Here is a 14811-nt window from a genome sequence, read left to right as displayed (position 1 = left end):
AGTTCTTTTCTTGGAGGACATCACCCTAAAATTGAAAGGGACAATTGGTAAAATAACCAACATGGTATCCCAGTGTAAACATTTTGTTGACTGTAAGCAATGTTGCATGCTCACTCAGCTATTACCAACCAAAAAGATGTTCTCAGTTGCTGCCTTTGTGTGTAGGTGGCTGGATCCAAACAAGGGGATTTAGGGAAGCCCTGCATCCCTGGAAGCTTTCTTTTCTACATGGAGTCTTTTATATGTGTTTGTCTGTGTGTGTGAATTCTGCAGGTTCATCACATAACTTGTTTTGGTTTCATTTTTCTATGCTCTAAAATCCACTCTCTTTTACCTTTAGATTTTCAAGTAATTGTGTCTTTTTTTCCCCCAAAGTGGGATGGATTTTGCTAGTTATGCTTCACTCATGTTTTGGAAACCCATACACAAGATAGGTATTAATTCTGACAGTGCTCGATTGGTCTGTTTCAGATACTGTAATTGCCTTGGTCACAACTAGTTAATAGAGTCCACTTCGAAATGCACCTTATGGCAGCCCAAATCCTTATTCATTATTCTGCCCTACTTGGATCAGGGCAACTGCATTACAGTCATCAGGATGATTTATTCTTTCCTAATTAACATATATCATAACTATATGCAAGCAGAATCTCAATAACACATGGCAATCCATAAAAATGGTTTCTCCTCACTCTCCTTTAAGTAAAGCATTTCCCAACTTTTTTGATCACTTTCCCTTACCACCAAAAATTTTGATCACCCCATATATATAATATATATATATTTACAAACTACATATTTACCATTGTACTAATACTATATATTATAAGGCATTTAAAAAATAGAAATAAAGAAGGATATGAGATGAAATGAACACTGTTTAAGATTAATTTTAATATTTATTAATGGTGTAACAACCTTTGCTCTCATTTTTTTTCCTTTGCTCTCATTTTGATGAGAGCAGTGACATTGTGTTCTTCATTTAAATAAAATCTTGGTTTATGATACAGCTACCTGAAGGTCTTATTCTAAGTTGTTTATTTTTATACTTGATTTTAATGACTGTTATAGCTGAAAAAAAGATACCTCACAAAGCATAAATTTAAAATAAAAGAAGTGCATTGTTGGATGCACTTACTAAATAATGATACCCATATTATAGTTTCAGGAGACAGTTATGCAAACGTTTTTTTGCTGTTCCATCTTCCTAGGTCTGAGTGTGCTGTCTTTTCCCAAATGGTTTTTAACAAATGGTTTGAAACTCACTGAAGTTCTTCATCTGGAAGAGTTAGAACTTAAAATACATCTCTTAGGCAACAAAATTAAATAATATTTGGAAACATTTTCAAATCTACTCTGTATTATCTCTTCTTTATAAAAACCCTCTTTGACATAAAACAACATTTTACTTTTTGAATGCATTTAAAATCTCCTACTGCCTTATAGGTATTCTGAGGTTGTAAAACCGCTGAATACAAGAAGGTTTAGTTACATTTAATCCTAACACTTTAAAAAGCAACTTTATTGAGGTATAATTTGCAGACAATAAACTGTGCATATTTAAAGTATACAATTTGATAAATTTTGACATCTTTATATACCCATGAAACCATTACCAAAACCAAGATAGGAAACATATCCATCACCTTCAAAAGTTTCCTTGTGCCGTTTTGTAATTCTTCCTTCCTGTTCCTCTCTGTATTATACCCCTCTTCTCCAGCAACCACTGATCTGCTTTCTGTCACTATAGATTAATTTGCATTTTCTAGAGTTTCCTGTAAATGAAGTCATGTAGTATGCATTCTTTTTTTTCTGATTTTTTTCAGTCAGCATAATTATTTTGAGATTTATCCACATTGCTGTGTGCATCAGTAGTTCATTCCTTTTTATTGCTGAGTAGTATTCCCTTGTGTGGATATACCACAATTTAAAAAATCCATTCACCTCTTCATGGGCATTTGAATTATTTCTAATTTTTGGCTATTATGAATAACGCTGTTATTAGCAGTCACATGCTAGTCTTTGCATGGACGTATGCTCTTTTTCTTGGGTTAATACCTTAAAGTGGAAAGGCTCAGTCATATGGCAGATAAATGTTTAACTTTTTGAGAAACTACTAAAACGTTTTCTGATGTGGTTGTACTATTTTGCATTCCCACTGAGTTCCAGTTGCTTCAAATCTTGGCCAACATTTGTTACATTTTAAATTTTAACCTTTCTAATAAGTGCGTAGAAGTATTTCATTTTGATTTTAGTTTGCATTTCCCTAATGATTAATGTTGTTCAGCATCTTTTAAGGTACTTATTTACTATTTATATATCTTCTTTGGTGATGTGTTTGCTTAATTTTTTTGTTTATTTAAAAAGTTGGGGTTATTTGTTTTTATTAAAATATAGGGTTTCGAGAGTTATTCATATGATCTGGATACAAGTCCTTAGCAGTTACACTATTTGCAAATATTTTCTTCCAGTATATGGTTTGTCTTTTTATTTTCTTATCAGCATCTTTCAAAGAACAGAGTTTTTAGTTTCAATGAAGTCTATTGTAGCAAGTTCTGGACCATGTCTTAGGTGTCATATCTAAGAAATCTTTATTTTTTTGCATATGGAGATCCAGTTTTCCCAGCACTATTTGTTGAAAAGATTGTATTTCTCCACTGAATTCCCTTGTATCTTTATCAAAAATCAAGTGACTGTAAACATAAGGATTTATTTCTAGTCTATTCTCTTCCAATCATCTATTTATCTATCTGTATGCCACTACCGCACTCACTTGATTACTGTAGATTTATAGTAAGTCTTGAAATAAGGTTGTGTAAGTCTTCCAACTTGGTTCTACATATGTTTTGAGCCTCACAATATATTGGATATATATATTTTTTTGCTTTAAAGAGTCAGTTATATTTTTTAAGGAAATTTAAATAAGAAAAAATATTTTTACCTACATAGTTAACTATAAAATGTGTTCTTCATTACTTTTTGTAGACCCATATTTCTATCTGGTATTATTTTTCTTATGTCTGAAGGACTTCCTTTAACATTTTTTGTAGTTGCAGGTCTGCTGGTGATTAAATCTTTCAAGTTTTGCATGTTTGAAAAAGTCTATTTCACTTCTGTTTTTGAATGATATTTCACTGGGATTAGAATTCTAGGTTGACAAGTTTTTTTTTTTTCCTTTCAGTATTTTAGAAATGTTCCACTGCCTTCTCATTTGCATTGTTTTCAGTGATAAATTTGCTTTCATCATCATCTTTGTTTCTCTGTATGTAACATGTTGTTCCTCTCCCCCACCTACTACCCGTTGGCTGCTTTTAAGATTTTCTCGTTATCTCTAGCTTTAAGAAAAATGACTGTGGTGTGCTAAATGGTGTAGTTTTCTTTCTTTTTCTTGTGCATGAAGTTCATTGAGCTTCTTGTATCTGTGAGTTTATAGTGCTCACCAAATTTAGAAAAATTTTGGCCATTTATTTCTCAAATATTTTCTTAGTGCCCCCATTTCCTTTGGTGACTCCAATTACATGCATATTAGGCAGCTTAAAGTTGTTCCACAGCTCATTAATGCTGTTTTTTTTTAAATCTTTTTTTTTCTTTCTGTTTCATTTGGATGATTTCTATTGCTATGTCTTCAAGTTTGCTAATCTTTTCTATTGTGATGTATAATCTTCTGTTAACCCAATTCTGTGTGGTTTTTCATCATGGACATTGTAGTTTTTTCTCAAAGTTTGATTTGGATCTTTTTGAAATAACTTTCATGTCTTTAACATTTTAAAATTTGGAATATAGTTATAATAACTGTTTTAATGACTTTGCTAATTCTAACATTTGTGTAGTTCTTCATTTATTTTTGATTGATTTTTTTCTCACCATGGACTGCATTTTCCTTTTTTGCATGCCTGTTAATTTATTGGGTATCAGGTATTGTAAATTTTACCTTGTTGAATGCTGCATATTTTTATATTACTACAAATATGCTTGAGCTCTGTTCTAGGATGCACTTGAGTTACTTGGAAACAGATTGATCCTTTCAGGCTTTTCTGTTTAGATTTGTTGGGCAAGACCAAAGCAGTACACAGTCTAGGGCTAATTATTTCCCATTGGAGGCAAGACCCTTTTGAGTACTCTGCCCAGTGCCCTGTGAATCATGAGATTTTCCAGTTTGACTGGTGGAACAGGCACTACTCCTGGTCCTGTGTAAGCGACGGGCACTGTTATTTTGAATCCTTTCAGCTAGTTCTTTCTCTGGCCTAGGGTAATTTCCTCACAAGCATGCCATGTGCTGATCAGTCCCTTGCTGAATACTTGAGGGAGACCCTGTGCAGCTCTCTGAAGACCTCTCTCTGTGCGGTTCTCTGACGTATTCTGGCCATACTCTCAGCTCTGTCACCTCAACTCAGGGAGTTCACCAGGCTCTGCCTGGATTCCTCCTCCCTGCACGATGGTCTGGAACTCTCTCAAGACGGTAAGCTTGGAAAATCAGAAGGCCTACCCTATTTGTTTTCTGTTTCTCAGGGATCACTGTCCTCCATTGCTTGATATTCAGTGTCTTGAAAACCACTATTTTATACATTTTATCCATTTGAAGCAGGGTGGGCAGTTTGGGCAGGGTAAAGATCCAACCTTGGCCAGAAGTAGAAGGCCACTGACATTTTATAATCCCAAATTTTCATGACTAATTAGAATTTGTAGCCCATTTTCAATTCTCATCTTTCAAAAATGTATATACACCATCATGTTTCTTAATACAACTAGATCAGTTCTAAATATCTGCTCAAAAGTATATAGAATCTGACATGCAGCAATGTAAATCTTTTCACATTACTCATCAGTTTCTGTGTAAAACATAGTATCATTTGCTTAATAACAGCAACTTAATTCAGCGATTCTTGGTTAAACTTATATCCTTGGAGAGACACTGGTTCACTTTTTCATTTTCAGTGAGGTATAAATTTTACTAAAATTGTCCATTGCCCTTGGCCCAAACAGCAAAATGCATTTATCGTATTACTTTAGTGGAACATGACTGATGATGGAATAGAATTTATATGCAAAACCATCACATAATTACTGCTTGTAGGTTTACAGGAATAATTTAATACCAGTTCAGCCTTTTTGCCCTTGAGCATGGGTCAATTTTTCTGGAATTCTCTGTCATCTCTAAAGTTGTCAGCATAGTTTCTTACTTTTAAAAAAAAATGCCTGAAACTTTAAATGGTGCCTAGATGAAGTATAACTCCCAATTCATCTGCTTTCTTTAATAGAAAATAAATGTCATTTGGTAAGACTGAGTAAAGCCTTAAAGCACAAGCGCACATATAAAAATTGACAAAATAAAAATAACTAAAACTTATAGCTCACCCTCTGTGTTCACATTAATTTAAACATTTTACATATTTTAGAAACTCACTGAATCTTTATAACAAGCCCAAGATGGTAGGTACAGTTACTATCTTCCTTTTACAAATGAGGAAATTGAAGCACTGAGAGGTTTAGTAACTTGCCCAAGGTCACAGAGCTTGAAATTGGTGAAGCTGGGATTCAGATTCAGGCAGTCTGGCTGCAGAGGCCATGCTTTTAACCATGACACCATACTGCCTCAGGAACATAAAAACATTTTTCTCTCAGCTTTATTACCACTCTTCAGTTTCTGTGAGTTTAAGTTTAAACATATAAATACAAATAGATTTCTTGGTGAAGACATTCGGTAAACATTTGTTGAACTCATACTGTGTATCAGACACTGCCAAGTAAGCTCCTGGGGGTGTGAATTCCACATACAGTGCCTGCCTTCAAGGAAGCCACATCTAGTAGAAATTTGAGTTTGAGCGTGAGTCTTAACCATCTTCACATTTATATGTGGACTGCATGTTTGGGAGAGGGAGGGATACCAATGTTCCCAACAAATTAAACATAGCAAAATCTGTTTTTTTATTTGCTGCCCAGTGCAGGAACATTATTTGGTGTTTTTCTAATTCACATCAGTTTCCCTTTTGGGAACACCACAGTGATTTTAAAGCTAGGTACTGTTCTTACAAGGAATTCTATATTTTTGAAATTGTTTTTATATTTTAGGCCCTTGCCCAAGGTCATATAACTAATAAATATCTCTGTTCTATTCAACTGGTCTTCAGAATTTAAAATAATTGGAGAACACTCTCCCTACCCCTTCTTGAAAACTAGCTGTGTTAGTGTGAGTGTTAATGTTTATATATTAATTATTATCTCCTAATCTACAGGATTAGGGTATAAATTGGATATATCCATTTGGATAAATAATTCTACATATGTTCATTATATCAAAATTATTGTGTTGTTCAAATTGTATATATATATATATACACCACACACACACACACACACACCAAGTTTTTATTTGTTTATACTATCAGTAATTGAGGGAGGCATATATTAACCTCCCATTTTGATGGTAGATTTTTCAGTTACCTCTTAACTTTTGTAAGTATTTGCATTAAAATAGTATCCTGAATTTTGAGCGATAAATATATGTAATTTTCTAACTAAACAAATTGTCTTTTCTAAAATATCTTCTTGTGAGCATGAAGTTTCATCTGAGTCTTGACACCCCAGGACTAACATGGAACCAGTTGTCCATCAGAGCTCGGGTTCGGACACTCATGTTAGCTGTGGTCTTCTCAGTAGATAATCTTTACCCTTTTGACCACATACCTGTGACTGAATTTCAGTGAAGGGCTTTCACAAGTTTTCTTGGGCTTTAATTTCTTCACTAAGTCCTAGTATCTTTCAATTGGGAGAATATGAAAGATCACATATTTTCTAACCTCAAATCTGTCTGGTTTTCTTATTTGTGCCTCCATTATTTTTCTGAGTTATATTTTTTAGAATGTGACATGCCATTTACCATAAAAATGTAGCACTTAACTCATTGCATATGAAAGCATTATTTTTATTCCATGTTTTCCTTTTTGAATTTCTAGAAGACATTCTCTCTTATGATAAAGGCATGGTGGTTGTGGTGAGGCAGGCAGTAGGTTTCTTCTTCAAGATATTAATGATAGATTTAGTACAATTATGATTTCTTCTTTAGCCTGTGAGTTATTAAGAAGTATCCTTGGGAGGAGGGTAATAATGGCAGTAGTAGAGTGCGTGTCTAGCATCCACAAGGTCCTGGGTTTAATCCCCAGTACTTCCATTAAAAAAGATAGATAAATAAACCTAATTACCTCCTCCCTCCCAAAAAAACTACAAAAAATGTCTTTAAATTTCCAAAAAGGATTGGGGTTAAATATTATCTTTTGTTACTGATTTCATATTTAATTTCCTTGAGGTCAGAGACCATGGTCTGAGAATGGTTTCTTTGAAATTTACTGACTTGCATTATAACCTAGTACATGGTCATTTTGGGGGGTAAATGTTCCGTATGCTTGAAAAGAATGTGACCTCCAATTAGATATAGAATTCTACATATGTCCATTAAATCAAGCTTACTTTGTTTTTCAACTGTCTATATATTTAATAATTTTTATCTGTTTGTACTATTAATAATTGAAAGAAGTATGTTAATCTCTCTCCCTTTTTTTTTTTTTACAAATTCTATGCTATTTTATTTGTGGACTACAAGTTATAGGTATAGTGCTAGATAATTTACATATACTAAGTCATGTTTTTAAAAAATTGAAGTATAGTTGATGTACAATATTATGTAAGTTACAGGTATACAATATAGTGATTCACAATTTTTAAAGGTTATACTCCAATTATAGTTAAAATATTGGCTATATTCCCCATGTTATACAATATATCCTTGTAACTTACTTTATATAATCTCCCATTTTGATGGTCAGTTTTTCAATTTCTCTCTAGTTGTGCATAATATTCCTTTATATATTTGGAGCTGTTTCATTAGTGCATATTAATAAAACATACGAGGTTAATTTACTCTGTGTAGTGATCTAATCTTTTATAATGCTTTTATTGTCTTGAAGTTTTATTTTTTAGATATTAATATAACTACCTCAACTTTCTCTTGGTTAGCCTTTACCTGGTATATCTTTTTTGTATCTTTTTTACTTTCAGTCTTTCCCAGTCTAAATGTGTCCCTTGTGAAATGTCACATACCTGGATTTTTAAATTTTATATAGTCTGTTAACCTCTGTATTTTAGAGGGTGAATTTTGCTCATATGTTTTTTATGTTTATTGATATATTGGAGCTTGTTTTTTTTTTTTTACCATCTTAACTTTTGCTTTTTATTTGCTTCACTTTTTTCTGCGCTGTTTCTCCTTGTCTTCAAAAATTTTTTTCTTATTTTATTTTTCCCACTACTGATTTTGCAAGATTGCATCTCAAATGAGCTGGCTGGTAACAGGGTTAATGTTAGTAATAGCAACCCATGGTCGAGGGTGGGGTTGGGGGTGGGATCTGGCTTTTCTAAAAGGAGACGGATTGGAAAGTGATAGGGAGAAACGGCAGAGAGCTGATGGAAGTCATGGCTGATGGATTCTGAAAATGTTTTTTGACAAATATGAAACAAGGATGTCTGATAGGAACTGGGGAAAGGGGAAGTGGGAATGTGAGATGAATGAAGGCTTAAAATAGAACCTGAAGGAACTAGGTAAGGGAACTGAACTAAAGTATGTAAAAAGATTTGTGGGTGACAAGGAGGGTCCAGCTCAGATTGTAGACCAGTAATTATGTAGGACCTGCATGTAGGAGCAGACAAGGCAGACTGCAGCATTTGTATAGGTTTGGGATTTTGATGGGAAGTTGCTGCAGAGGGATGAAGGTATATGGATATGGAAGATATTGGTGAGACTAGTTCAGATGTTGAGCCATCTGAAATCTAGGATGGGTAAGGAAGGAAGATAGATCAGCAGGAGGCAAGTAGACCAAGGGACAATGGAGGGTGGGTTCAAGAGACTGTGGTCTTGATGAAGTTGAAGAGCAGGTATAGTGGGAATGAGATGTGATCAAAAAGTAGAGATTCTTTTTTTTAAATTTTTAATTGAAGTATAGTCAATTGAATTGAAGTTATACATATACATACATATTTATGTGTATTTTTTCAGTTTCTTTTCCATCACAGCTCATTACAAGAGATCAAATACAGTTCCCTGTGCTATGCAGTAGGTTCTTGTTGTTTATCTATTTTATATACAGTAATGTGTATCTGTTAACTCCAAACTCCTATCGCTCCACCCTGAAAAGTAGGGATTCTTGAATTTAAGATTTCAGTTGTGGGGGCAGTTCTGGTTGGTCAAGTATATGAGTGAAAAATAAAGGGGAGATATACAGTATTAGCAGTTGTATTTTCTTATGGTGCTATCTTTGTTTCCTCAGTCATGTTCTTAATTCCTTGTCTTTTACTATTACTTGGTCTCATTATTGTGCGAACGTGACTGTCTCATAACAGAACTCTGCTGCCTCTCTACAAACACCAGTTTTCTAAAAAATCTGGTTTTGTTCTCATTTCCTGTGTGCCTATGCCATCCTTGGTCTTGAATTGCCAGGCAATTGGTGATACCTGTTTTATCCAGGAGCCACTGATTTTGTGGCCAGTGCTTCAGCTATAATCACACATATGGGAATTCGTTTTCACAGTGCTTTTGATTGCTGTGTTCAGTATTTTATAATTGCTTTGGCCATGATCCTGCCTGGGACAGAGCCAGTAGAGCACCAGCTCTAGAATCAGATTGTCTGGGCTTGAATCCCAGCAACTGCAATTACTTGCTGTTTATTCTTGGGCAAGTTAATCTAACCTCTCCTGAGCCCTCATCTATAAACGATGGATAATAATAGTACCTTATTCTTGGCGTTGATGTGATGATTAAATCAGTTAATGTGTGTAAAGTGCTTGTTGCCTGGCATATAATAAATTCTCAATAAATGGAACTGTTGCGGTGATGATAACAGTGATGATGATCAATAATAGTGGTGGCATACGTAACACTATGTGCCGAATATTGGGTACGGTACTGGGTGAGATAAATAGAAGAATACTGAAAAAGTCCTTGTTTGAGAATATATGGAGTGTATATATTCTCCTTGAGGATAAGAACTAAGATTTCCTCAAGACTGCCTAACAAAGAGCCTGTGAAAGAGGGTTAGCATCTTATAGTTCAATAAAAACCAAGAAATAGCCAAGTCAAGAAAATGTTGAGATTTCAGGAACTTGTATAGCTTTGCTGTGTTGTTTATACCCTCTATTGTCCTTTTGGTAATTAGTTTTAAAAGTGAAAAGGGATTGTTGTCTAGTTTCAAGGGAGAGCAGAGACGGTAAGTATGATCCTCATTTTCTTTCTCACCCTCTGACCATCCTGGGCTCTTTGACTCCCGTGACTACCAAATATCTATTTTCAGACACAGTCTCTCTTCCTGAGGTCCAGCCTTATGGCCAACTACCTCTGGAACCTAATTATCTTGTTCACATGGAGGATGCAGCACAAACTCAATATGACTAAAAGGAAACGTCTTGCTTTACTTCCACACCTGTTTCTTCTCTTACAGCCCTTATCACTGTTAGGACTGTCACCAGCCAGTCAGTTGTTTAACCTAGACATGAGAGGTAGGCATCTTTGCCTTCACCATCTTCATCCTCTTCACTCAGTCAGTCACCACACTGTTCTGTCAGTTCTACTACTCATACCTATTCTCTGTTCTTCCTTCTTGCTGTTCTCGTTTAGGCCTGCCCTGTAGCAGATTCAGCAAGTACGTGTACTCCAAACATGTGTTCCAAACATTGTGATGGGCCCTTAAACACATTATTTAATTTTCTGGACAACTTTGTGAGGTAGGTCACCTTGAAGATGAGAAACCAGAGGATGAAAGAAATACAGTGACTTGCCCAGTTGGTTAGAGGCATAGTTAGTAAACCTAGGTTGTATTTTTGTGTGGATTATTGCAATAATTCCTCTGTCTTCTTTGAAATTTAAACATAAGACATGTTTATTAAAAAATCAGAACTGTATAAAGTAAAAAGTAAAAGTTACCCCCTTCCAACTCTATCCCCCCAGAGAAACCAATGATAATGGGTTTTGTTCTAGACCTTTTTCTTTACATATGCAAATGTGTAGATAAATACTTTTCCAAAGAGATCATTCAAGTGTAGTCCTGAACTGACTTTTTTTAAAACTCAGGAGCATATTTTCATACAGATCTACCACATTTTAAAAATGAATGCATAGTACACCACCATATGAAAGTATTGTTTTGTTTAAAGGTTTCTCTATTAAATAACTTGTTTTTGCTCTTACGCATAATGTTGCGGTAACTTTCTTACACATATGCCTTGCGTACGTATTTATGTAAATATTTCTATTAGGTAGATTCTTAGAAGTGATATTGCTTGTCTAAGGAGTATGCATATTTTACAATGTGTTATGTACTACCAATTGTATTTCAAATTATCTTTTGAATCAGTCTTTGATACTATAGCTAGAAAGATCTTTGTAAAATGAATTTGATCATGTGTTTTCCCAATATCAAAAACAAAGCAACAACAAAGATGTTTGATTGAGTTATATTGTCTATGTAGTCAATTTAAAATTTAATTTTTGAGACTATTTGAGAGATACATAATCTGATCCCAACCTGTATTCCCAGCCAACAAACATATACTCTGTTCTATAAGGTAAAACCCACCTGTTCTGTAAAACCTTCCACATGTATAGTTCTCTTTCTTCCCTTTCTATACAAGACAGAGTTAGTTACTCCCTCCTCTAAGTTCCCATAATGATTTCTTATCCCTCTAATAGAACTCAGTGCCCTGTACTGTATTTATGTATATCTGTTTCCCCTATTACTCTGTGAACTTGTGAAGAACAGGAACTGTGTCTTACTCATCTCTGTGTTCCCAGCACTTTGCACAATGCCTGTCAGAGCAGGTGCCCAACAAGTGTGCATGAAATGGGTGAAGATATTCTTGAGGTAGTGTTAGCAATAAGAACTTTGGGAAATAGAGCAGGCGATGGAAGTTTGGAAGTGTAGCAGGAAGCTGACTGAATCCTGGGAACATGGAAGCTGGTCAGGAAAGGAGGAATGGGGATTCAGCTGGCAGAGGTCCCTGTGTGGTTTTCTTCACTGCAGACACTAGCTGTCTGATTATTTGGCTTACTAGGCTTGTGACTTGAGAACACTGAAAGTATTGACAATTGGATGATTGAGGATCCACTTGGTGGAGGGGGAGTTTGACTCAGCTGTTCAGTGCTCTTTCCAGACTAAGATGCTTATGTTGAAAGACCCAGCCCTTTGCCAGAGTCGTGAATAAGTTTTTATTCTTGAAAAATCAAAGCCTCTTTTTATCTTCAGGGTAGGATTCAGATGGGAGTAGGTATAATAAAAAGGCCAGATACTTCTATGTTGTTTCTTTAGCCTGGCTTAAGGGGAAAGTGGCCTACCGAAAGTCTCTGGAGTGTCGGCCTCTCCTGGAGTAAATGATCTATGTGAAATTGGTTCTTATCTTATTTCAGGCAACTGTGGTAGCTCTCCTGGTCTGGTAGCTTTGAAGAAAGAAGAGTAGAAGAGAAAATAGAATCATCATGTCAGAGATACTTGACCTCTCTTTTCTGTCTGAAGTGGAAAGAGATTTGATCCTCAGTGTTCTACAACGGGATGAGGATCTCCGGAAAGCAGAGGAGAAGCGGATTAGGTGAGAGTCCCAGAACAAGCATGGGTTCCCAGGCCTTTAACCAAAGATGTCTGGACTTGCACTTCTTTTCATCTAACTTTCAGAGGAACTTGTGTATGAGGTTTGCAGCTCCTTATTGGGTCAGGGTGGGCTTGGAGCAGGTTGCTTTCACAGAACCAAATGGTCTTACTGTCTCTGTCCCTCATTCCCTCTCCATCCAACCTCTGCAGATCCCAAATCACTTGTGTTTCTCTTTTGGGTCTTGGCAGGCGACTGAAGAATGAGTTGTTGGAGATAAAAAGGAAAGGGGCCAAGAGGGGCAGCCAACACTATAGCGATCGGACCTGTGCCCGGTGCCAGGAGAACCTGGGCCGTTTGACTCCCAAGACCAACACTTGTCGGGGTTGTAATCACTTGGTGTGTCGGGACTGTCGTATCCAGGAAAGCAGTGGTACCTGGAGGTGTAAGGTGTGCGCCAAGGAAATGTGAGTGTTACTTACGGCTGAGTAGAGAGAAAAAATGGGGCCCCAGTTGTGGTTAGAATTTCTCTCCTTGGCCTTTGTTGGTTGAATGTTGAGGACCATGTTTTTTTTTCATTCATCTATCATTTTCTTTTATTCCTCCCCAGAGAGCTAAAGAAGGCAACTGGAGACTGGTTTTATGACCAGAAAGTGAACCGCTTTGCTTACCGCACAGGCAGTGAGATAATCAGGATGTCCCTGCGTCGCAAACCTGCAGGTACCAGACCTGTCGGGAAATGGTTCCCGGAGGTGCTTGACCTCAGTGATAGATCCTCTACTGTGGAATCCTAGTGTGTTCTTAGTGGTGGTGTCTTCACTTCATGGGCTCAGCCCATTTGCTGGGGAACGTGAAGATTGTGTTGCCATCCTTTCTACAGGTGTGCTGTGTTTCCCTTCCCCTCTCACCACCGCCCCTCTGCCATGCTTTTGTTTGTCTTGAAGTGAATAAAAGAGAGACAGTGGGACAGTCCCTCCTTCATCAGCCACAGATGGGTGATATTTGGCCAGGAAGAAAGATCATTCAGGAGCAACAGAAGGAGCCCAGGTAAGAACCAAGCAATCATTTAAAGAAATGCTACACATTCCTTTAATTCTTTTATTTTCTTACTTCTATTTATAAAATAATAGATGTTCATTATAGGAAAATTTGGGAAGTACAGAAAACAAAAAAAAGAAGAAAAAAACCATTTCTAATCCTGCTAACCACATATAAACATTAACATTTTGGCATATTTACTTAGTCCTTTTTAAGAACAATTTTAAGACAAATACATATAACACATACTCATTATTAAAAATTTAACCAGTATGGGAAACAATAAAGAAAGCAACAAATCACCCAAATTCCTACTACCCTAGTATTCACATTATGTAAAAATTATTTCACATATCTTTTGTGCATATATGTAGATAGAGGGATGGGTGAGTGGATAGAATGAAAAACCTTCATCATATTGGATCATAATGTATTAAAATAAAAGCTGTGTTTAATTTTACTTGAATTTAACAGAATAAAACACTGAAATAAGATACAGGAAGTGCTAATCTTCAGATGAATGATTCTTTACTATAGAAGATATTAGTCATTAACATCCCTCTAAGCTTAAGAAAAAATATTATGAAAACCATTGAGCAGTTAGTCATTTTTTATTTTGTACTGTCTTTTTTGGTAACAGCCTTATCCAGCTGTAATTCACAGACCATATAATCCACACATTAACAGTGTACAGTGCAAGGTTTTTAGTATATACACAGAATTATGCAGCCATCACCTCAATTGAGTTTAGAACTTTTTATCACCTTAAAAAGAAACCCTGTATCCTTTAGCTATCACTGTTCCCCCTTCTCCATGTCTTTCCCCTTCCCTGAACAATCACGATCTGCCTTTTCTGGACATTTCATTTAAATGAAATCATATAATATTGTTTTCAAGGGTAACCCATGTTGTAGGTAGCATGTGTCAGTACTTCATTTCTTTTTATTGCCATGTATATATACCCACATTTGTTTATCCATTCATCTATTGATGGAAATTTGGATTGTTTCTACTGTGGGGCTATTATGAGTAATGCTGTTTTGAACATTTGTTATGAGTTTTTGCGTGGACATATGTTTTCATTTTTCTTAGGAAGATACCTAGGAGTAGAGTTGCTGGGTCAAACATTTAGTCATTTTTAAAATTTACCTTTTT

At 35.7% G+C, this 14811-nt stretch overlaps 1 protein-coding gene across 3 annotated transcripts in view; it reads left to right on the top strand.

The window, feature by feature from the left end:
- Positions 1–14811, top strand: part of SYTL4 (synaptotagmin like 4) — a 55086-nt gene that overhangs the window by 18919 nt on the left and 21356 nt on the right. For 2 of the 3 annotated variants that reach the window (XM_072955797.1, XM_072955795.1), the window contains exons 5-8: positions 12443–12621; positions 12870–13085; positions 13229–13338; positions 13563–13665. In XM_072955797.1, coding sequence (XP_072811898.1) covers positions 12512–12621; positions 12870–13085; positions 13229–13338; positions 13563–13665 — 539 coding nt within the window. In that variant the 5' untranslated portion in view covers positions 12443–12511. Of the gene's footprint in view, positions 1–4285; positions 4460–12442; positions 12622–12869; positions 13086–13228; positions 13339–13562; positions 13666–14811 lie in introns of those variants that run through there. The other variant, XM_072955796.1, reaches the window with a different exon arrangement.

Source organism: Vicugna pacos, chromosome X, assembly GCF_048564905.1.
Source record: "Vicugna pacos chromosome X, VicPac4, whole genome shotgun sequence".
NCBI lineage: Eukaryota > Metazoa > Chordata > Mammalia > Artiodactyla > Camelidae > Vicugna > Vicugna pacos.
The sequence above is the reverse complement of the archived record's forward strand: the minus strand, read 5'-3'. Positions and strand labels throughout refer to the sequence as shown.